General features: G+C 35.5%; 1 protein-coding gene across 8 annotated transcripts in view; it reads right to left on the bottom strand.

Annotated features, from left to right (window-relative positions):
- Positions 1-25,674, bottom strand: part of Phf20l1 (PHD finger protein 20 like 1) — a 69,383-nt gene that overhangs the window by 19,162 nt on the left and 24,547 nt on the right. For 4 of the 8 annotated variants that reach the window (XM_052747919.1, XM_052747922.1, XM_052747924.1 and 1 more), the window contains 8 exons: positions 22,830-23,043; positions 22,182-22,310; positions 17,313-17,395; positions 13,643-13,892; positions 11,423-11,611; positions 10,963-11,172; positions 2,476-2,532; positions 1,209-1,316 (listed from right to left, as the gene is read on the bottom strand). In XM_052747919.1, the coding sequence (XP_052603879.1) occupies positions 1,209-1,316; positions 2,476-2,532; positions 10,963-11,172; positions 11,423-11,611; positions 13,643-13,892; positions 17,313-17,395; positions 22,182-22,310; positions 22,830-23,043 (1,240 nt within the window). Of the gene's footprint in view, positions 1-1,208; positions 1,317-2,475; positions 2,533-10,962; positions 11,173-11,422; positions 11,612-13,642; positions 13,893-15,317; positions 17,396-22,181; positions 22,311-22,829; positions 23,044-25,674 lie in introns of those variants that run through there. The other 4 variants (XM_052747921.1, XM_052747923.1, XM_052747925.1 and 1 more) reach the window with 2 other exon arrangements.

Below are 25,674 nucleotides of genomic sequence, written 5' to 3'. Positions count from 1 at the left end.
CTTTGGTGTTTATATTCGAAATATTTTTATTTCCTTTATTTTTTTAAGAGGCAAGGTCTTACATCACAGCCCACATTGTTCTAAAACTTACTATGTAGCCCAGACTGACCTCAAACTTGTGTAAATCCTCCTGCCTCAAGCCTTCTGAGTTTGGGGACTACAGGTGTGAGCCACCATTCCTGGCTTAGAAGTCTGAACATGCAAACTGAACTTCTTAGAACCTATAAGCAATCATACAAGGGAGTCAAAGCAAGGAACTGTAAGTATTTACCTCCCATTATGAAAGCTAGTATTATATATTTTAGTTTCTATTACTTTGTTTCTTATCCCTACAAACTGTTTTGTAAGATCAATGTTTAGACTGATCACACATTTACAGTGTCTTCTGCACTTCACATCTTCCTTCTGTCATCATTTTACTTATGCTCTTAAGTGCATCTTCTAGGCCTTCCTTTATTCTGCCAGTGCCAAATTCTGTTGGTTCTTCTAAAATGCCTTTTTCTCTTATTCTGCAAAGTGAATTCAAAGGAAATTACAACTGTGGGTTTAGAATTACTCCTGCACTTTGTATAGAATTCACAGTGGGTATAGAGCTTGCTGATCAAAATGAAGACCTGAGTTCCAAGCTCTAGCAGCCATATAAAATCCAGGTGTCGTAGAGTATGTCTGCAACTCCAGAGCTGGGGGAGCAGAGACAGGCAGCTCCCAGAGGATACCTGGGCAGCTAGTTTAGGTGAAATGATAAGCTTTGGTTGCAGGTTCACTGAAGGACTCTGTTGCAAAAAATAAGAGAGAACTATAGAAGAAGATATCATGTTGCCCTCTGGCCTCCACACATGCATTGATGGGCAAGTGCACACATGTATGTGACTGTACACACACACACACACACACACACAAAGAGACCATGTACACATAGACACATACACACATACACAGTGTGGGAAATAAGTCTTCTTTATCATGTTAAAGGGTTTGTGGTTCTAGTACTTACTCCACCATATTGTTGGAAATAAAAGTCCCCAGTTAGTTGGGAAGAGTTTATAGGAGAGTTGTGTGATTTTGGAATGATAAGACAAAGGGAAGTTACGAGAAATGTCTCAGTTCTTAAGAACATGGGGGTAATCTAGTCATACCTCTACTTTGGCGGGAAAAATGGAGAGTTGAATAATCTCAAAATGCTGTAAAATAGATCTCGGCACACTCACCATGCTGTTTAGATTTCTTTTTTTTCTTCTTCTTTTTCTTCTGCTTGGGTTTGTAGTGATCTTTGTCTCTCTTCTCTTTTTTCTCCTTATCCTTTTCTTTCCTTTTACCTAAAATAAATGAAAGCCAATCCTTCAATAATCATGAGTGACCCTTAGTTGCTCCTTTGTGGTTACCCTCAAAGCAGCATTTATGTTTTCATCAGTGATTCCATCACCTGCCCAGAGTGGACGGATTCAATTAAACTGTTCGTGTCATGAGTCTGGAACTCTTGCTTAGCTTATTGGACTATAAGAGGGGATCTTCATTAGCAGTGTTGAAAAATCCCAACTCCTGACACCTTAAAGTTAACACAGACAGTAGTTAAAATCTTTAAATGCGTAATAGACTAAAATTCCTACTATGTGCCAAGAAGTTAAATTCCATAATTTAAAAAAAGACCTCACTATGGAGAACCAGCAGTTCTATATATAATTTATTAAAGTTTTAGAGAGCTTAAAAAAGATGGCTTTTCTTCAGAAAAACAAAATTAATCAAATTAATCTATACATATCTCCTTCTGTATTTAAATATCTCCCCTGTGTATACATGAATGAAAAGAACAAAAAAGAAAAATTATATCATTCTATTGATTATTCTAAATATCCAAAAAGCATTATTTCTTTAATAATATCTATTTTAAAGAAGATAAATACATGTTTTTACAGTATATTAAGCATCTCAAATTAAAACTGAACAGATATTCTAGAAGCTACTTTTCCAGTTCAGAATGGGCTAGCCCACAATTTTCCAACTATTTTAAGCCAATTTCAGTGACTCCAGTTAGTTAACCTAAATAATACTTCATATTGTCACTCATCATTTCCTGACTTTTGGTCATTATTCAAAATAAGGTAGAAAAGACAGTGGCAAAGTCAGTAACCTTTTAATAAGGCATACTGAAGAAGAATATATGAAAACAATGACAATTTTAACATATCACTCATTACTCTAAGTCTCAGTATTAGATGGAAGTTTATTTTTAAACAGCTACCCGTAGTTTTAAGCAGAGACATTCAGAAGCAAGTACTCAGAGAACCCCCCACCCCCTAGAACACACAGAAGGATGACTATGCCCTGGAGAGCAGGTGCCTCTGACACTGACTAGGTTAAGCACAGAAGCAGATGGTCTCAGCACCATAAGGAACCCTAGCAGGGAGGGGCAGAGACAGATGCTGTCCTCTGTCAAGCTTTCTAGTCTTTTGCTTAAAGATTACTTTCTGTCCATACCAAATGCAGTAGAGCTTTTTTCTTCCAATTTCACTTTTTTTTCTGTTTTCGATATTCCTGTGGGTTAGGGGGACAAGATGTAAGTTTAGTCAGAAAGACAAAAACATGTCACAGTTTTTCAAATCACTATTGCTTGCAAAACTCTGAATAGGAATCCTCCCCTACTTCCAGAAAGTCTGCACAATTTTATTACCAGAACTGGTAACCAAAACTTATTAAAGGAATATTTGTGTTCCTTCATACCACCTGGGTTGAATTCCTGGCCTCTACAATTCATTACTTGTATGACTTGAGTGTGTGGTTTAATGCCTCTATACTTGTTTTCTTATACCAATATGAGTAAGAGTACCTACCAATGTTCTTACAAGATTGTATGAAACAGAGTATGTAAAATGCTAAGTCAGTGTCTGGTAAGCATGTTGTTTTACTTTTTCTTTTGGGGTGGGTAATTTGTGGCTACACTATTTCAGACATAGCATAAATAGGGCTCTAACTGTAAAGAGAAGTTTTGAAAAGGCCCTTGGCCATTACTGAAGGCTGATACAGCACCACAAACTTAGGCGAACCATAAGGTATTGACAGTCTTTTGAATGGCTGGTCCATATATCACTGCTGTTTCTGTGACACAGATACTATTTAGAACATCCACATGAAATATTCAAATTCATAGGAAAGTATACTGGCTTTCACTAACTTATAATTGTTATTTCAATAACATATAAGCTGATATTTGATCTCTTGTTCCATAAAATCAAGTGAATACATGTGAATTTCACCACTTGTATATCATCACATGAATCCTTATTGCTAGTTAACGAAAGAAAACAAACAGAACTATTTTGCTAATCATTTTTGGACTACACAAATGTGAAATGCAAAGGTACACATACACATAAAAATATACCATGTTAATGACATGTTATTACCTAGTAGTTCAAACTAGAACTGAATATACTGTACCTCACTAACTGTAACTAAAACAACAGATTCCTTCCCTTAATGAATTTACAACTCAGCTTAACATTCTCTCTCTCTCTCTCTCTCTCTTTTTTCCCAGAGCTGAGGACCGAACCCAGGGCCTTAAAGCGCTCTACCACTGAGCTAAATCCCCAACCCCCTTTTCTTTCTTTCTTTTTTAAAATTTTTTATTTTTATTATTATTTTTTTTTTAGCTTAACATTTCTCAATGCCTTATTCATGGCTTGGGTTAATCTAAGAAAAATACTGGAGTATATAAAATACATTTTTATTACATTCCACTTACTAGATTTCTTTTTGATTTTTAAAGATCAATTTATACCAATCATGTCAAATATTTTATATTTTATTAAAATATTTTATATAGTTTAAACATAAAACTTAAAATATCACTCAATTTAAGTGGCAACAAGGCTCTAAAAAGTTTCAGATTAGTAAGAATATTGATAATCACATTGATTGTGACAGAAAGAATGAAAGAGACCTCGCAGCAAAAATAAACACAGTAATATTATGTGTTTATTTTATGAAGACAATTGAATACTTTTGTTACTTCCTTCTTCTGACTACCGGACTATGGGAATTGCAAATGTAATGTGGTTTTCTTAAAACTAAGAAAGCATTTACAAATCAACAAAGGGAAAAGTGTTGCTTAGGCCTTACTGGTAGCATAGCATACAGAAGAGAAGTTAACAGTGATTCTGTTCTCCTAGTTTCCTAATCTGGAGGGCTGATCTCCAGGTGAAAGATGTTCAGGATTTAGGATTGCTTAGGTGAGAGAGAGCTGTCAAAAGAACCATCCACTTGTCTATGTTCGGGAAGTTCAGCTAGGTGGAGCATAGATTCTAATAATGGCAGCAGGCCTGCAGTCCAGGGGATGGCACAGAAGAACACACAGCCATTCCGACTGGCACTAGGAAAGCAAGCTCCAGAGTGTGCTGCCTTCCCGCCTAAGACTTCACAGACGGTCAACTTTGAAAAACAAAACTGGTAACTTGACACAGAGTTGCCACCATTTAATACGAGAAAGGACATTAAAATGAACACATAGATCTGAAACACTGGCAAAATTTTTAGAAGTACATAAAAATAGAAAAACAAGACAGACTTTTCTAGAATTCAATAAAAGAATACAATTTGTTTTTATCAGTTATGATTGCTATTATTACATCATGTGCTATAATTTACAAAACTAAATATTAGGATATTAGTATAAAGGACAATGAACTTCAAATTTTCTCAAGAGGATATTTTCTTCAAATAAATTCGTAGAGCCACTGTAATCCAAGAACAAAAGCCAAGGGCTTTCCTGACTCCAGTAAGAAAAGGAGAACCCTGATCACTCCCCTACCAACAACTGCAGTGTGAGGAGTGCTGAGTAAGTTTTCCAGCCTCCAGAGTGCAACAAGACACAATCCCAGGGACTATGGAAAGCCATGAACACTGTGTGTGTGTGTGTGTGTGTGTGTGTGTGTGTGTGTGTGTGTAGGGGGGTGTGAAGCAGATAACAGAAAACATAGTTACAGCTTTGTTTTGAACAGTTCTGGAAAATAAATTCAGAAATAACTTTAAATGGCTGTTAAACAGTAAATGTAGAGTCAACATCAAATATTGGGATAGAAATGAATGCCATGTAAACGGTGGCCATAGTCAGAGTGCTGTGGGATATCTTTCTGTAGGCTGTGAATATGTGTTGCTCTGATTGATTGATAAATTAAGCTGCATTGGCCTATGGCAGGGCAGGATGAGGTTAGGTGGTACATTCCAACTGAAGATGAGACAAAGAAGGGCAGAGTTGGGAGAGATGTCAGCCTGCCACCCAAGGAACAAAATGATGCACACAGACCAGTAATGCCACGGCCATGGGCCAACATATAGATTCATAGAAATGGGTTGAGTCAAGTTATAAGAGCCAGTTAGCAAGAAGCCCAAACCATAGGCCACACAGCTTGTATGTTTGTAACTATGTATGTAAACATACATAGCCTCTGTATGTTTACTTAAGACCAAGTGGCTGCAGGATGCAGGTGGGAGAGATGGTCCCTACTTTGGGGCCAGGCAGGACCAGAGAAACTTCCAGCTACATTAGAGCATGTAGACCTACTGCCATCCTCACTTAGAGTTAGACTCAAACCCATCTATGGCTGTCTTGGTGATAACACATGCTATATTAACCAGACAATGTAATCCCTGGACTCATTACCAAAGATTCATCAGAGGTCTCTCCTTACTTAACTGTGACAATCAACGTATTTACATGTTTATTATTTCTACATTTCATTTAAAAATGAATTCAAGAAATCACACTGAATTTCATTTAAGCTAAACTAAATTTGCCAAAAGTTGAATGGCCTGCTAATGTACATTCTGATAGTATAACGATATAGTGCTCATATGCTTATCAATCCAATATTTGCATCCACATTAACTAAAATACTCTGCAATAAAACAAATATTCCTTGTTATTTTCATACTGATTTGCTCAAAAAATATAAAAAATGTATATTACAATGTGCCTCTCAACACAGAACTAAAAATGTTTAGAATTATATTCATACAATATACTAATTCCAATTTTGTTTTATTGGAGGCTACTTAAGAATAGTTACCATTTCTAAAACTATCTGAAAATTGTAAGTGAAAACTAAAACTACCATATCATGATGTTTCTTTCAAATGACTCATACTTCATGAAATGAATGATGAATGATACAATAAATAATCAAAACTTTAGAGCTGGAAGTTGCCACAGACATTACCTACTATAAAATTCCTATTATAAAAATAAAAAACTTGAGTGTTAAGGAAGTAATTTATTTGAATTTTGCTGAAAGAAAGTAAGAACAGAGGGCATGCAGACGGTTCCTGCCATCTTAGTAATAGCACACCTCCTTCTCTGAGGGCTTCTAGGAGCATAGTTTCCATTTTCTTCCCTTGTACACACATATCTTGTGCCTCTTTTTTAAACTTTAAATTTTTATTTAAACTATTTATTTATTTTGTGTGGGGGGTTATATATGTATGCCATGGTGCACTTGTGGAGGTCAAAGGACAACTTACTGGATGGAGTCAGTTTTCTCCTTCCACCTCATGGATCAGGGGACTGAAACTCGGGATCTCAGGCTCAGGAAACACCTCTACCCATTGAGCCATCTCTCATTGCCCCACTTTATAACTCTTAAGGATTCTACATCTTGCAATAAGTAGTTCTTATTGATATGTGTATTTCAGTTACTAGCTTCATTTCCCTCTAGATGCAGAGTGTCCTGAGCACAGCTTCTATACCTCAGCACTGTGCCCTTTACCTTAAAGGCAGGGTTTACACAGGACACAGACACCCTCAGGCCCAGGTCAGGAAAGGTTTCTTTTGAATAGGATCCTTCTGAAGAAACTTGATCTACTTTGCCTCCCAGAGAATAAGAGAAGTGAGATTTCTGAAGTCATGTCTCTTTCTCCGATTCATTGGCTATTAGAAAAAGCACTCTGATACTGATAACACAAAAACAAAGGGTCAGGGTTTTTTTTTTTTTTTTGCTGTTGTTGCTTTGTTTTGTTTCTTTTAACTTTTAGAAAGGTACCATTTCTTTTCTTTTTTTAAATTTTTACTTATTGCTAAAGTGGGTAGCAACAGTATTCCGAACCTGAGAATCAGTCATGTTGGCATCCATCCCAGTGGAAGAATGTAGATCAATTAGTGCAAGCTCATAATCTCTACTGGAAAGACAATTAAAAGCAAAGTTTAACCTGGTAAGAGTCCTAAGATTGCTAAACTACTTCCCAGTTAACTGCTATTCTCACCAGTCTAAGCTCCCCAGGAGTTTCAAGTTTAAAAAGCTGATAATACAGTTCTTGTAAATAATGCTTTCTAGAGAATTTTAAAATAGAAACAGAACTTATTTTTATAATTAGGATAACTACCCACCAAATGCATGTACACATATACTCATTTATATTCACATAAGAAAAAGAAACAAAAAGAAAAACCTGGCCTTTGACTTTAGATGTACATCAACACAGGGAGCAAACAGAAGTCCAAACTAACTTCAAAATAGTGTAGAACAGTTAAGTAAGAAAAATGGTAAGAAAGCAGCTATGATTGCACATGCTTACAATCCAAGCACTCTGGAAGCAAAGGAAAGAAAACTGAGACTTCCAAACCAGCTTGGAGTACATATCATGTTCCAGACTACCTGTGCTATAGATATAGTGAGACCATGTTTCAAAGAAACAAATCAAAACTGCCACCACAATAGAAAAACACTAAGATAAAAAAGTGTGCAGACCACATAGAAGTTCAATGAACACAATTTAAAATAAAAATAACAGTATAAATTGCATTACTTTCCTCAAAAAGAAAATTCAAGAGCCATAAAAATGAGTAAAATCTTACCTTATCCCATTCAAATACTGTGTGCACACTGTTCATGATCACGTACATACTAACTTTTGGTAGCTAACTCAAAACCATGCATTTGCTTGTTTTAAGCAATAATCTAGAGTGCACTTTCTGAGGTAGGAAGACCAGCCTAACTGTAGGTAACACCATTTCATGGACTGGGTCTTGGATTGACTTAAAGGAGAAAGCAAGCAGAGCATTAGTGTTTATCAATGTGTTTCCTGACTGTGAATGCGATATGATGAGCTGTTTCATGCTTGTGCCATTTTGACTTCTCATTTTGTATTCCCTAGAACTACAAGCCAAAATAGACCTTTCTCTTTAAAAACAAAAACAAATAAACAAAAACTGCTGAGCACTGTGCTCTTAAAATGTTAAGCTCACTTACATACATACCAGTAAGATCATTACAGTTACTCAAACAGATCTCTAAATGTGGTGCATGAAAATTTAAACTTTTCACTTTCTTTGAAAATTGTCTTGTTATTTTCAATTTCTGTGAATGGGAGGCCATGAATGAGAGACAAAGAAGGACTTGGTCTCCAGTGTAAACCTAGCCCTGGATGTATGCCCCAACAGAAAAACTAGAGCTCCTTTCACCAAAACAGAACAGCCAACCCAAACTAGCCACAGCCGGCTATCACAGAGCTGTGCTAATGCACAGCACCAAAGTCGCACAATGTAAATGACATGCAAGTGGCTCGTAACTGCCCAGGACTGCACACTGACCACTCAGGATCACTCACATTACACAGCAGGAATTACCTAGTAAAAAACTACACACAACGTGACTTATGCTAACCCGATGAAGACCCTTCTAAAATGGACAACTCCTCCCACTTTCCCAACCCTCCTGGCCTTTGCTGCACACAGTGGTTCTAGTACTGCCATGTTCACTGCTCTTTGTTGTATACTGAAGAAACCTGATTCTTTCTATACTTATGTAAAGGATGAATCCTTTGCCAGCTTACCTACATCCCACCAAACTCTCCAAATAGTTTTTGCTAACATTTTAAACGAGAAGACAATGGTTGTGCCTTCCTGTTGCCCTTGTATAATTCAATATTATGAACAAAAACAAGAATGACCTTTCCAAGGCAGTCGACCATATAGCTACAAATCTGCCAGAAATTTAAAGGGAAAACAAACAAACAGCCAAAACATAAAAGAGGACTAAGCTAATCTCCTAGTTAGAAGTAAAATCATCTGGACAAAGGATTTTGGTGTACAAACACTGCTTTGATATTTAGAATAGACAATATGGTTGACAGGACAATTTTTTAAAAGACGTGTGTGCGTGTGTGTGTGTGTGCGTGTGTGTGTGTGTGTGTGTGTGTGTGTGTTTTGCCTGCATGTTGATGCACCACATGTATACAATAGCCTTGAGAGGCCAGAAGAGGGCACTGGATCCTGTGGGAGTGAGGTTACAGATGGTTGTGAGCTGTCATGTGTTTGCTGGGGATCAAACCCAAGGTTCTCAGGAAGAACAGCCAGTGCTCTTAACTCTCAAGCCATCACTCCAGTCTTACAATACAGTATGACATGTACTTATATTGATCTGTATTTCAGTCTTATTACAATCAATGCAAATATGGATTTTAAGGAACATACAAATATACACATACATATCAAAAAATCATTTTTCCAGTAGGTACATGCTATTATGACACCAAGATCATTCTCATATATTGAGTACAGTGAGGAGTTACAAACTGTTAAAAAAAAGTGCACAAGATCTTTACCAGGAAAACTTCCTCGAAAAGTCAATGATAATTATTCAGGAATCTTGTGAAAAAGTACACTGCATTTCTCTAAGATTATTTTTAGATGACTATTTAAGACAACACATCAGATCTGAGCAATCAAAGGCAATCTCTCAAAACCCACAAATTTTCAGATGTGGGCATTTTTTAAGATTTTTTAAAATAAGGAAACACTATCATGTATAAACCAATTTAAATCTTTACAGGTAAAGGGAATTGTAAGTAATTATGTCCTTGAGAGTTCTAACATTAGTACTTTGAAAGAAAGAACAAATTAAAGGCAGCAGCAGATTAAATTAAGCTACTGATATTATCATTTCAGTGTGTAGCATGGACAGAACAGAGCAAGCTATATTTTGGCTTCATCTAAGAAGCTGATGCCACATTCTTTGGGGAAGACATTGTTAAACACAATTATTGCCAACACATTTGACTACTTTATATTTGTCTCCCTGATGTAGCTTGACTCTAATCTCTCATCAGTCAGTTCCAAATTAATAATTTATGAGGAAGAAGACAATTAAAAAGTACTATTTGACTTCTGAAAATTATATATATATGTGTACACATATATATTCTTTTTATGAAACTATAAAATTAGAAAATTTCTACATAAAATGTTGCAACTATACATAAGAAATATGAACCATGTCAGATTTAAAAGATCAACTTAATGAAAAGATTGCCACCAAGGTTTTCAGATCATATACAATAACATCACCTAAAAATGAGCTAAACATGGTGCTTTTATAGGCTGAAGGCCCCCAAAAAACTTTATAATAAATTACAATCAGAAAGGATATTCTGTCTCCAAATATGGACTTACACTTATGACACAGGTCATACAATTCAATTCAATGTAGATTCTAGTTAGACTTAATTAAATTCCATTGACACCTGTAAACCTAAGAACTCATCTGAAGTATCTTTCTGCTTGATGAATAAGAATTTCTGCAATTTTAACTAATAAGTTCTAATAGTAAAATTAAGCATTTCATCTAATTTATTTCTTATTGTTTTGAGACAGGGTCCTGCTTTTGTAGGCTTAGTTGGCCTAAAACTTGCTAGGTTGACTCAGCTTGGTAGCTGGGATTTGCAAGCTCCAAGTACAGCAACACCACATATTACACACATACATTAAAAAAAGCAAAAGAGGGGGAAAAAGAATGAAGGAAGAAGAAAAGGATAAGAACTATGTCCAAGAAATGGTGAAAATGGTCACACAAAAGAATTTTAGAACAGAAAAACTCCATCCAAAAACAAATACTACCTAAAAGTCCTTGGAAGAGGGATTTGGTATTAATTCAAAACATCAAAATATGATGCCAGACTTAACTAGAACTTCCTTACCAGTGGCCGCAGCAGCTCCTTTTACATCACTCACTACTTTGGAGGAGGGATTTGCAAACAATTGTGTCTCCTCCTTTTCTTCCCTGGAACATTCACCACCAGGAGAGGAGGAATCTGGAGCTCGAGGTGCTGTGACTTCTGAACCACAACTTAAATCAAGAGGGAGACAGGGCCCCAGCTTCTGGAGTGGCGTAAGTGCAATAGCAGAAACTATATAAAATGAAAAGGAAAAGAAAACCACAATGTTAGCACAGAGGAAATGGCTCGGTTCATGTCAATGCATATCAGTGGTATTTATGCAGTGCCTGGCAAAAAGAAGGCACCAGATAGGTATCTGTAGAATTCGTGAACTGCTTATATGTCCAGGAGACATTAAGAAGAAAACTCAAATGTTCAAATAATTGTTGTTAGATAATATCTTCCTTTACATTTGGTTCTATAGGAAATCAATATACATTACCCTCTGGTACTGAAGACTCTTGCTGATTCTGAGAACTGATGGAGAATATTTTCCCCTCAGTGGCTGAAGAGGAAGAAGAAAGCTTTTCTAGAGAATCATCAGGCATGGGGAAGGTGGCTAACCGCTGAGATCTTCTTCTCCGCTCACTATGCTTGCAAGGTCTAGGGGGATTCACAGGCTGTGGAGGACCTAGAAAAAGATCTTCAATGTTCACGAAGCAGATACATACCAGGATCATCTTATAATATTTAAGGAGATAAGCGGGGGGAAAATGAGCCATATTCTGCCCTCTGATGCTGCTATTACATAACTACAAGAAATGGAATGTTCCAGAGGCAATCAAAGGCAAAAAAATGTGCCCTCTTCACAAAAAAAGTTAATCAGAACTTCTAAAATCTAAAACCTACTAGAACTCAAAGACAGTTACATGGAACATTAATTTCCAGTAGCTCTCCCCAAGTGTGAGACTGGAGTTAGCTCTCTAACTGTGGATTCTTGTGTCAACTGCCATTTTGCCTCCAGGAATGTAGTCTCTTTATAAGCAAAAATGGGGGAGGCAGGTGGAGGGAGATAGAAAGGGAAGGAGCAGGGAGAGAAAAACTCTTTGGGTACATAGCAAATGAGGCACTCTAAAGGAAAAGGCAGGCAGGGGCATAGGTGACAGCTCTTACATACATTCTACAGTTGGTACTGGGCTTTCTTCTCTTCCCCAGGTGAAGCTACTATAAATAACCTACCCCATCCTTACTCTCCCACATGGACTTTTACAGCTAAAAATCAGGGGCCTGATTCATTCAAAAAATTGAACACAAACAAACCAATGTGCTTATTATGGCCAAATTAGATTGTAATTAGTATGACACTATTCTTGCCCTTAAATATTTTCATTTGTTCAAACAACTAATTTTATCATTTATTTGTCTTCTAGAAATGTTAACACAAATGTTTGGATGATTCATTAAGGCTTGAGAGTTCCTTTTTCACCGGGGACTATGAATCTGCTGAATTATATAGTAGGTAGGATTGTATGGAGTAATATATTACTGCTAAGTTAGGAAGAAATATTGTAAAGGAGCTGATGTTTTGAGTATTTAAGGATAATCAACAATGAAAAGCAATGAAAAAAAGACAAGATGATGATGGGGAAAAATCAAAAGACAAATGAAACTTTTATGATACTGTGGTTGTATTAATATATAAAACAACTTTAAGATAAAATGCTTATCGGTTTTGTGATAATCTAATGACTACTACTGATGTTCTTTTATAATGAAGTTTCAGAGAAAGGAATTTTCTATTCCCTTTGTTTCTGATTATTCATTCAAAAAATATTAAGGATTGATCAAAATTTGAAATATGTGCTTTAATGATAAATGTGAGAACTGAATGAAAAACAGATTAGTATGTTTGATAAAGCCTTCCAAATGCCAATATCATTATTCTGGAAGACACAACACAGAATGGTTCATTAGGAAATATGCCATCCTTATTTCCCGACTACAACACTTATTTATTTGTTGAATAAAGGAGCAAAACAAAAATGTCACCTGGCTAGTGATGTTCCAGATAACTGTTTCAAATACTAAGCTGGGGTCAACATAAACCTTATCTTTATCTAGCCAAATTCATGTTGAATAAAAAAAAAGAGAGAGAAAGAAATCTTTTTAAAAGTCTAACACTTGAAATGTTAGTACTCAGCAGTCACATCTTTATAACCAAGGAGACATTCTCCTTTCACTAAGAATGAGATTGGATTCAGAGCTGTCTTGTTAACATAAGAATAAATAAATAAAGTGCACGTAGAGAACTACGTATAAAAGGAGATGCCTCCTACCTGGCCACAGGAGGAGTGAGGAGTTATGTAAAAACATCCACCAAGGGTCCTTTTATAGTTCGTTTTGTTTCCAGGGGGTATTTTGTTTGTTTGTTTTTTTGTAATGAATCAGGCCTTGTATTATTAGTTGAGGAGACTGAAACTACAGTGGGATTTGTGTCATTCAATGGCAAGGCTTCTTAAGGAGCAGTACAGACTTAGAACAGTAAAGCAGTAAAAAAATGTCCATGATTTCTACTCTTGAATTAGTTTTGAGCTTTCTCTGTCATATTCACTTAACTTTTGAGTTTTCAAAAAGCAACTTCATAAAAAACAATATAACTACAACAAAACTGCTTTGAATCTATCTTATAGGATAGGTAACTATTTGTAAAGTCTGTGCTCACTAGTTTTATTTATCACTGAAGAAAGCTGAGATACAAGCGTCAAATCCTTGGCTTGTATTAATTCTGGGGCAAGTGGTGACTTAGGGGTTTTTATACACCCAGAAGACTCTCCAGATTCATGTTTGCATTTCTTGCTGCGAGCCTTCCCTGAAGACAAAGTTGAGGATAACAGTGCAGGTTTCTGAGTGTTGGCAGAACTGCTAATGACAGCTTCATTTTTTTTCTGACTTTGAGGTTTAGGTGAAATCGCCTGAATAAATAATAAAAAATTGATATTTTTATTTTGGTTTCTTCATTTTTCTTCTTGTATTCTATTTTTGATTGTTATGCAACTTTAGTATCCAAAAACATTGTTAAGCAACATATAACAGTTCTATTACAAATGAAAAACTAAAAAGAACCCCACAAATTATTAACTAAAAGTTGAATAGGCTGTCTTTAAAGGGATACTGTCAACTATGATTCTATGTTTTTAATGCTCATGAAATTCTTTCAATATTAAATATCCTATTGGACAAACTTTTTCAGTATTAATGTGAAACTTGCTCTCTTCTGAAACTGTAATTGTCAATGGTATTAATAACAGCTAGGTAAATGAAGAAAGTATTTCAGATTTTAGAACTCTGAAGGAATACATTCAACCTTCTGCCTTTTAGAAGAGTTTTTATAGTCTCTGTCATCAAGTATGTGGCTGTCTTAGTAGACAGTTTCCCTTTAAAGAAAGATCTCAACAGGAAAACAATGACCAAATTAACAAAACATTATCTTTAACTCGTTTTAGTGCTGAAAGCTAGTTTCATAAGCAAAATGCATCATGAAATCAGAGCCACCAGCAGTAGAGTTAAAAGACTATAAAAAACAATACAGAACAAGCAACAACTACAACCACAACATAAAAGAGATAAAGTGTAAGTTAAAACATTGGATTTAAAAACAAAATACGTCGCATTCTTAGATGAGTTTTTACCTTATTCCTGCCAACTGACACTTTTAAAAAAAATTAGAACTTTTGTCAGTTCTTTCATAAAGAACATATTATTCATGTGGCATTAAAATTCCCTGCACATGTAGGAATAAGTGTGAAAGTATCTACTGTTAAAGACAAGAGAAAGTAGCCACATTGGATGCACACTCTGTCATACTGGGATGCCTACATTGGTTTTCTTGTTGATATCTGACAGCAAAACATAAGATACAAACTTCTAAAAAATTGATACTATGGTAAGTCACTATAAATAGTGAAGTCACTAGTCCTATGAATAACATGCCTGTCTCCAAGAAATGGTTTAACTCCCATGTATTTGGGGAAGGGGGATGTCATTGAATCTGTAGTCTTCAGTTTTCTAGAATATAAAAGATCATTGTTTAGGGGCCAGATAAATAAATAATTCTGTTCTCATTAGAATAAAAGATACTCAGATTTTGGTGGGAGGAATTATACATTTGATATTAAACATGGCATCACTGAATGTTCTATAGATGGCATGCTAGGCATCTGACATAAAAGGCCTTGTGTCAAGTGTCCCATTCATTCAACTTTCATTTTCTACTCTTGAATTTATTCACTATACATGTGTGCAAGTGGAACTACCATTTGAAAAAGAACTCCATGACTGGAAAGTATTCCTAAGCTTATCATAAAAGGTGTTGCCAGGAAAGTAATTAGAGCCATTACTTGTAAATAAACAATTTTATTGTTCATCTTCACATATGTGAGAGACATCACTACAGCATCCATTACTCTTGAGTTACAAAGTTATAAAACAAGATTTTAAAACTTAAATTAATAACTTGGTAAGGTGCTTAACTTCTAAACAAGGACAAATTAACATATTTAAACCTTACTGAATTATTATGCATCAAATGCAATTTTTATCCAAAAGTAAATATAACATGACATTTCCCTAATACAATTAAGTAATCTATAACTAATAATCTGATAAAGGGGTTCAAGATCACAGTTTGAATCTATAACTCCATTCGAACAGCAAATTGTGGCTGTAGGCCTATTATCAACCTGTCATAACTGGTATTGTAACTCCTTAGGACAACAGAAGTTAGCAACAATCAAAACTTCTCATTTAGGTCTCTGGCTGATACCAACTGAGATAGTTAAGAGCTTTATAACTCGGCTTTTTAGCTTAGAAGCAAGGCTAACATATAGCATAAAATTAAGAGTTTGGTTACAAAACATTTTCACATTGAAATCAACCTAAATGACAAAATAAAAGAGGGCACAGCATGATGCTCCTTAAACTCTAGAACAGTTTACAAAGGTTCCATTAATTATTATTGGTCTCTGTTACAAAACTGGCAAGGACTTTCAAAAGTTTTGAATTATGCAAATACTAATAGCCGAGTTGCTCTAAGTTCCTTTTAAAACTGATTCTCTGAACTGGTTACTGACCTCTAAACTAACTTCCACATATAATAAGTAATTTTCACAATCACATTTACCTCATAAGATTATGTGTAATGAAAGATTGACATTGTAATGAATTTTCCAGAAATGTTTTATTACCCAAGTCCCTGATATGTCGCATTCTGAGTATATTGTAACAGTTGTAGTAGTACAAAATATTGTTATATCTGGGACCTTGAATATAGTCATACACAGTAAAAAAGTTATTTAAAATTTAGTTGGTATACTGACAATAACGGCAAAGACTTAACCGTTTGATGCTGATAGAAAACCAGAAAGTATGAGTCACTGACATATTGATCAATTTAAAAGACCATTGATTTAATACAACATTAATGGAGGCACCCAAACAATGTACTGATTTCAAATCAGGCCTGAATAAACACTGAAAAACTCAATACAATATCAATTAAATTTGGGCTATTCTTTAAAACACATATAGAGAAGAGAAAAGATACTCATTTTAAAGTCTTCTTTATTAGGCTACTAATAAAGAAAATTAAGATAATACAAAAAGGATATATTGAAACTACATTAAGGCTCAGATTTTAAAACAGGAGAACCAAAGAAATCCAGTTATGGCTATTACTGTATTCGTACAGTGCCTAAGCAGTTAAGCCCTTAGAGGATGGAAAAGCATGCACAGCTCATTATGTACAGGTATTGTGGGAACTCAAAGGTAGCCACGGCCAATTCGAGCAACCGTAACCTTCAGTTTTAAATTTCTCTATTAGGTGGTTTAAGACAGACCCTTAAAAGTTTTTTAAATTCTCTTTTTATTGTAGTTATTAAAATATACATCCTAGCAAAAATGTATGGCTCATTGATCAATTCATAAAACACAGTCTAACAACACCAACTGTTACAATATAAAAGAAACTTCTTATAAAAGAAGTTTAATTAGAAGTCAAAAAACCCTGTTTATACTCACAAATGAAAAGTATTTGTGTAAGGGTCTTTTTGAAAGCTAAAGGTGTCCAGCTGGAAGCTCATACCCTGGGATGCCTGTCTCCAAGCCTTCTAATTTTGGAGACAATGGCTTTAATATCAGTCTATGGAAAACATAAGCTAATGAAGTCCATATTTTATCTGCATACTTTGGAGAAGGCAGAGTTAAAAATCTATCATCAATGAGTCAGTGCTCTATTCCCATATCTGATCAGAGGGACAACTGCAATCACGTAGGTACTACAGCTCCGTGACCATTCCAGTGGGACCGTGAAACAATCAAATGCTACCATTTCATACCTGCTCCAGGACTGGAGCTGTTGCATGGCAGTCTTCTTTTTTTTCAGCACCATCCACCCCAACAGCTTTGGAAGCCAACAAACCTTGAGAGAATTGTACAGAAATGGCTTGTTAGAAAACATCTAATTTCACCATAATCAACTTCTAAAATTTTAGCAGATGAAATTTCCCATATATAGAAGTACTTTCAAACGCTAACTTTTAAAACTGTAAACACGCTTCATAGTGAAGTCAAGAGACTGAGTCAATATTTGAGAGTTGTTCACAGACTTGGGTAAGGTTTTTTTTTTAATATTACTTTTGAGAACCTTAAATACATACACTTATTTTGGGGAAAAAAATTCTGGCTTCAAAGTCCACATTATGATGGCTTATATTGCTAATACTCATAAAACAGAGTAGAATATCATTCTTTCATCTTATTACTTTTTAAAGAGTATTCCTAAATTTTAATGTCAACCTAAAGTCTTTAATCTAAGCTTTGTGCATTTGTAGCAATGTTCATTTATGTCTTATTTTCTTGCAAAAGTTTCAAAATCATGTCCTGGACCCATTTTATATGAAAGGGGAAGACTGTGCAGGTAATTTTAACACCTAGCCTGACAGCTTCATTCTGCAAATGACGACAAAATGTGAATTCTATCACTAACACCTAATGTTAGAAGACCGAATTCCTTATTTATGATATAGTTATTTTGAAAAATACCAAAATTCTGCCTTCATTAATAAAGGCATTTCATTGGATACAATTCTTTGCTCATTCAGTCAATATCCTCCATGAAAGGTTTATCAAGACTTTAAAATGACAACTATTTGGCTTTATGGCTACTTTGTTCAGAAGAGGAAACATGTATAACAAGTGATAACAATAGTAAACACCTTTATTACTGCAACTGTTAACATAGGAGAGAAAAGGTCCCCTAAAACACTACAGGAAAGAGAGCTACTCACAAGGCAACGTGGCCGGACTTTCTCAAGTAACTACCCTATAGGTGTTAAGTAACCTGAAGGGAACACACATATTCACATGACCTCCCTAAAGTAGTAAGAGACACAAATATTACATCAGGCAGAAGGCACACTGGCTGTGCTGGAAAGCTGAATATCTACAGCTGAGTATGAAGCAAAGCAGCTCAGTAGAAACAATGATTTTGATACATCAGTGACTGATATTCCACCTACTTTGAGACAACAATCTATACAGTTTCTTCCTGTCCCACATCAAGTGTAGATTTAAGTGAGAAAGAAAGACATATAAACTATTTTATAAGGTTTTCAACCCACAAATTCAATCTTAATTACATTGTAAACATTTTATATGAACACCAAAGATGTAGTATACAACATTTCTTTAACATTTAAAACAGTATTTGTTTTGCTTTATATTTCTTTTCCAGCTAACATTCTTGAGAATCAATGAGTTACTGAAGTTTTTGTTAAATGATACAGAATCAAGGTCTTTCTATGTGAGCAAATGAAACAGAAGTTCTATTTTTTAAAGCTATTCAAACATGACAAATATTTGCCATTCGATATATTAAATAATTATACCTTACTCATTTCATTTCATAGAAGTGATAGAATGCTTTTTATATTCATCAAGAGATGAGATGAATTACAAGTTCAAATTTCAGAATATGGTAGAAGTTGTAAAAGAAACAAAACAATCCATCCAAATCTATTACAATAGTATAGACCAAATTGATTAAAAAGCTATTTCTATGTAATTGTTGGGAAGAAAAAGGAAAGCCTTTTAATGTGGCCATAGATAATAACAAAGCACTTATAACAAACTCCTTAAAATTAGATTTGAAAATACACTGGTATCTAGAGAATTCAAAAGCTCCAAATATACACAAAACTTTGCATGCTTGACATGTATATCAACTTTAAAAAGAATTATTAAGCATAAACAAAAGGGGACAAATGACAGAATAGGCACTTGAAGAGGAGAGTCTACTTCTGCCTGAAGAGAAAGTCCAAAACCAGTTATCTTTCCCTGCCAATTCAAAGAAGAAATTTAATATGCAAAGTAAGTGGAAATTTGAATGAAATAGACACAAATGAAATTAATTTTAATTACTACAAATACTTATTATCAGTACATTACAAACAGGCCTTACTCCAGAAAAGTATCTTAAAGAATACATGATACAGCATCAAGACATTAACCAGTTGGTAGAAGTAGATTATCAAATCATCATGAATCCTACCAGCAAACAAAGTCACTTCATAATAATCTACTTCACTGAGAAACAGGAGGCCAGAGCTCCCTGGAACACAAAGGGGAGTGCTCAAAGAAGAAAGTGGTCAAAATCTTGGTCAACTTTATGTGTCACTAGTCAATTTAATCTCAGGAATTTTTCAAATATTTCAAAAATCCCTGACATTGCACAAGCATTTCTTACTTCCAGCAACGCCTACAGTGATTAGAGTACACCACGTTCTACGGACTATTCTTTATTATTTTACTCTGTGCACAGTTGCTATCTTCAAGTCTACTAAAACTCAATTTTGCTTGCAACTTGTTTCTGAAGTTATGGATTCTGGCGTTCAGTGCAAAACTGTCTACCTTAAATGAACATACACAACACACCATATGACAGAACTGTCAATACGGCACAGTACATATTCAAAAACAATAATAACCAAGGAGAATGCAGACATATACAGAACCCAACTACAATTTCATTTCTTCCTAATTGTAACTTTGAAAAGCTCATCATTTTTTCATTCTCTATACAGCAATCAGATTAGAGTCATCATAGGATAAATATGAAGGGAAGGAAAGCAAAACAGTGAATCATCACAGAGTTACACTTAATTCAGTTGCTGGTTCACTGATCTTCAGCCAGAACTATTTTTAAAAACAGAGTGGAATGAGAGGAAAGTAAATAAGAAAAAACTACTCTGATTCTTGCCTATTTCTCTCTAGTAAAGGAAAGAGACACATGAACTTGCTGAGTTTGAAACACAGCAAAATTCCCACATGACTCTGCTATTCTACACTAGTCCTCACTTTGTTACATTTATTTTCCACAAGCAAACCCACGGTTAGCCTACTGAAGACAATCTTAACATCTACTGTCATTTTGCATGGCATATTTGTGACATGAAATCAAAAGTAGAAGCAGAGATGAACTGCTAAAAGATGGTGATATGTTTAAATCTTCTGAGTAAATAATGGGAAAAGATCATAATGGCTTCACGTGAGTAAGACCTTATGTGTTATTCTTGTTGCTAACTATCACAATGGAAATTCCTATGAAAAACTGAAGAAAAAGTCCCTTCACAGAAGGACCAAAGTCTTGCTAAGCAACCAGGATTACAATCTGAGGCACAAGGTAAATGGTTCTTTTATCCTTACTACTGTCTCTTCAAGGCTATGCAGAGATAATGCATCACTGTGAACTCAGCTGACCTCTTGTTTAGCTTTGTTATTTCTTTAATTGTTGAGCTTGCCCCTCCCATTAAGGCATTTAGAAGCAGGCATATGTGAAAGCATATTGGCTGAAACTAAAAGCAGGTTATGTGGCTGAAGGAGGAAAACCCCTCATGCTGGGAAGCTGGCAATTAGCTGTATCCTGTCAGTGGCCTTTCCGTCTTCCTCGGTCTTGAATCCTCCAACAGTGCAGTTTCAATCTTTTTCTCACAGGAGAGAGAAGCAGCTTTCCACTCTGCTCTGCAAGTAGCACTGAGTTCTGTATTCTAAGCCACAAGTTGACAGCAGAACAATCAATTTAGACAAGATTCTGGCCTTCTCCAAGGCTAACAGTTTCTAAAGAAAAGGTTTTAACGGGTGAAGTGATATGATGTATTTCCTGTCCTGAAGGCAAAAACAAGCCATATCAGAGAACTCCATGAAAGTACTATACACAAATGGAACAAGCCTGATCCCCTCAGTGCTCAAAGCAATCAAACCCTCAATGAGCCCTGTCATCAAGCAGCTCACAAGAGCCCTCTGCTCCATCCATCTTTCAGCAGGTCTCCTCTTCGGAAAACAGACACAACCATACTTCATGTTTATTCCTGGACCTGACAAAGAAGCTAATCTTCTTCAAAGTATTTAAAAGAATGCCAAAAAAGGCTTATTCAGTTTTATTAGACCAAAGGCCCTTGAAAATATTTTGTTCTTAAAAATCAGATGACTGAATCATATTTAAGCTTCCCTTTAAAGTATACTTTAAAATGAATTATGATCAGGTTTCATTTAAATTCTAGAAACACACTAGGCTGACAGCCTAAAAGTGGCTGGTGCAGCATGACCGGCCACAGAGATAGCACTTCAATTGGTCTTCTGGGAGCACTAGCCTGGCTAGGGTTGTCTGTATTTCCCTCATCCCTGCACTGCTATATGCAGAATATGCTCCCGTACAAGAAGGTACTCTAGAGACAACCTCAAGAAAAAAGCAGCAAATACCAAAGGAGTCAGGAACTTCATTTACCCAGATATCCATATTTTTACTACAAATGGCACCATTCTTAAGCCTTGTCATCTGTAAGACTGTTTGTATGTAAAAATTCTGAAAACCACAGAAATGAAGCCACCGCAAGTTGATAAATGCAGATAAGCCATTCTGACAGAAACTATGCCTACCATGGAAGTGATTTCAAGACTACAGACTCTTATAACCCTTGAGCTGATTGATCCTCACAACATCCCTGTGAGGTAGGTAGGAAATACATGGTGATTTTCACATTTTATAACAGACAAAGCTGACAGTATTGAGAGACGTTTACTTTGAAGAACCAGAAAGTAATCAGCTCATTCCACTGAGCCAAAAGATCCATTTTCCTTTATTAAAAAGAAGCTACTCTACTATGAAGCCCTTAGCCTCCCCCACCGCCAAAAGAATCATTGTAGTTTACCAGTAATCTTGTTAAGTCGTGCTCTCTTTGCCTGAAATGAGTTGCCTTGATTATTTTTCCTCTTGTTTGTTAATATGCTCTCAGGCTGTGGAAAGACGATCTTTGGAACGCTGTCTATGTGAAGTCCTACTTTTAACAGAACACATATATGAGAATTTGTCTGGAATCCAAATTAAGACATACAATTAATAGATAGCAAATTAGTAAAAGTGCTTTGTATATTACTTTTTTTTTTAAACTAGTGCTTCATTATGACTCAAACAAACACCAATCCCTCTGGATTGATAAGACAGAAGTAAAAGCTCCCTGAGTAGTTAGTTATTCTTGAAGGAAAACCTGAAGAGAAAAACTTCTTCTATGTAGCACACTGAAAGCACAATACCTAAAAACTTAAACCAAAACTTTCAAGCAAAAACCTACTAACAAATATCAAATGATTTATACTCAAGAATATTAAAGGATCTAATGTCAGCATTTAACAGTATATTCAGAATTATGTATGAGATAATAAAGTCAGTCACCTAATTAAGCTAAGAGCAGAAAATTTGATCCTAAATTCAAAATTACAGGTAAGCAAGGTATTTGGTGTTATTTGCTACCTCAGTTTACCTGTGTCACAAGAAAGGAAAATAAGGATATATTTTGTACCAAACGGTTCACTAGATGTAGGTAGCTCCTCCTTCTTCTCGGTTTCTGTTGTGGCTATGCAAGTTGAAGTTTCTACCTTCTTGGAAGGGACTTTAAACCATTTTCCCCCATCTCTCTCTTTCTCTTTATTGCTGTTAGCACTGGTGCGGGGTTTAGTCACTGTTTTACTCTTCGCTGCAGCTGCAGCAGCTGCTTTGACTAAAGCAATCCAGTCCTCCAAAGGAAAAACATAAAACATGAAGTATTAAAAATCCAACTTTAGCTTCACTAATGAATAAAACTATGGATTACATCATGACAGCTACTCACACATACACACATGTAAAAATTAGGCTAACTATATTTATGTGGCAGATTATCAGCATGACTGAGGTTTTAGCTTAATAAACTAATGTTTGACTGAACTGAAAATCCACCTAAAAGATGAAAAAATATTCAACAGCATACAGTTTTTGGATATGTTTTTATATAATTAAATAAAAACAACTTACAAATCCTATAGAAAATTTGGAACTCTATTATGGCATGCGATTTCAGTGTTTTAGAGTTAAAAGTGGCATTACTTTTCTTTCCCATAATACAGTGGATAACATAAGAGAATTACATTAAACTCTTATGAGTATTGAGAGAAGTGCATTACTACTGACCAAGCTACTATTTCTTTTTAAGAAGCACATACCTTTCAATACATGGTTAATTTCTTAGAAATCAAACTATGATTTTACTTTTTAAACATTTAAACTTTAGGATCAATTTATCACATCTTCATAATACTAGTAAAGAAAATTTGTTAGTTGCTAATTTTTTTAAATTTATTTACTCTGTGTGTATGTCAGGGTGAGGGACACACATGCCTTGGTATACATGTGGTAAAAATTTGTGGAAGTCCTTCCACCACGTGGGTTCCTGGGATCAAACTCAGCTCAAACTCAGGTCAGACTTGGCAGCAAGTGCCTTTACTTGCTCTGCCATCTCCCCGGCCCTGAATGAATCTTAGTATTTCATTTTTAACTCAAAATTCTTTCTTGTGAAAGTATAACGCAGTGTAAAGAAGCATAAAGTGGTGCTATATTGAATTTTAGTAAGAAAATTTTTAAATAAACATTTGTAATGTCTCTACAGAGTTAATCTTCCACTCATGCCATTAAGCACTGTCTAAATGGACAATAAAGTTCATTCAACATGAATAGTTCCTATTATAAGCAACTGAAATGATTTTACAACAAAAATGAATTTAATTCATGGATTGCATGAATGAACTTAAACACTACTGCCAACAAATTTAAACAAAAAATATAGGTGCTAGCTAGTCACCCTTGAAAATACTTGGTGAAGATAAACAGACCATTGTAAACAAACAAATGCATCTTCAGCTATCCTTCCCCTCCATCATTGAAATAATCTATAATATCATGTGATTTACCTAACAAGCTGTTTGGGGGGCCCATTTTCTATTGAATGTCCCACAAGACAAGCCAGGTATCTGTCTAACACTAAAACACAATAGCTGATAAAAGGGAAAGTGCTAGTCAAGAAATTTACAAGGCAAAAAATTAACCATAAGACAATATGACAGGGAAGGAATAGGCAAGGAAGATCAGAAGTTCAAAGTTATCCTCAGCTATGTAGGAAATTCAAGGACAACCCAGACTACATGAGACCATCTTTAGAAAGAAAAGAAGAAAAGATGATGTGACAGGACACAAAGCAATAAAAATACCTTGGGAGAACAGAAGAGACTATTCTGTCTGAAAAGAAGTACTAATGGGAGATCTCAGAGATAAGGGCTGAGGAGCTGGTCTCTAGAGACAAGGAGAATTAGTTGGAAAATTGGACAGCTAAAAAGGGGAAACAAGATGTAAGACATTAACAAAGGCAAAGGAGCCAGTGTGGGACGGGAATCTATGTGGCAGGACTTAGGTGAAGAAGAAGTAGCTGGGGCTGCTCTAACTAAAGGCTGAGCCTTGAGGCTCCCAATGAAGCAGTGCGAAGAGTAAGGCCAACACCAGTGGGAATCAAGAAGCGGTCCACACAGACGAAGGTGGACTGAGCACAACCACACCAGTAGCTCTATGCAGAGTGAATGTAAGGTTACAAATGTAAGGTTACAAAGAGTGAAAGAAGGGAATGTGACTTTAGGTTCCACACTACAGTTGTTTTTTTGTTTGTTTTTTTGGAGTTGTCAGAGAAATGTCAGAAAAGGTTAGGGTCATTTTCATCTCAAGTAATTTTCTACCTTCAAAAAAGACACAGCAGAAGGAGCATCATTGTGGCTTTCAAATACTTTCAAATGCTTTTTAATCATAAATTTGTTAATCATGGCAAACATTACAGCCATGTCATTAAATACCTCATGTTCTTCCTTTGAACTTTTACATAGGAAAGCTTCACTATCAAAAACAACTGAGGATGCTTTTCCATTAATCAGAACCAATGACATACTCGAAATGTTCTGTGGCCTGTACAATAGAGCAGTGCATTAACAATGCATGCAGTTTTGAAATCAGAAGGTTTGAGTCAGGAATCACTCTGCAAGTAATGGCAGAATGAAACTATCCATAGTCATTCAATTTCCTAAGTTCTGACTTTCTCATTGTAAGGTTAAAAATATCAACCATGCATATATGAAAAGATCTACTAACACCAATAAAACAACAGGTGCAAATTATCAGGAAGGAGAATGGCAAGGGATTTATAAGCCATGTATGAGCTAATCTTCAGTGCATTTCAATACACACTTTACACTAGTGCTGGGGGATGTTCTGTATGTCAAATGTGTTGCTGATTGGTCAATAAATAAAACACTGATTGGCCACTGGCTAGGCAGGAAGTATAGGTGGGACAA

Source organism: Peromyscus californicus, unplaced genomic scaffold, assembly GCF_007827085.1.
Source record: "Peromyscus californicus insignis strain IS unplaced genomic scaffold, ASM782708v3 Scaffold_20__1_contigs__length_68692818, whole genome shotgun sequence".
Taxonomy (NCBI): Eukaryota; Metazoa; Chordata; class Mammalia; order Rodentia; family Cricetidae; genus Peromyscus; species Peromyscus californicus.
This window is presented reverse-complemented; position numbering and strand designations above follow the sequence as displayed.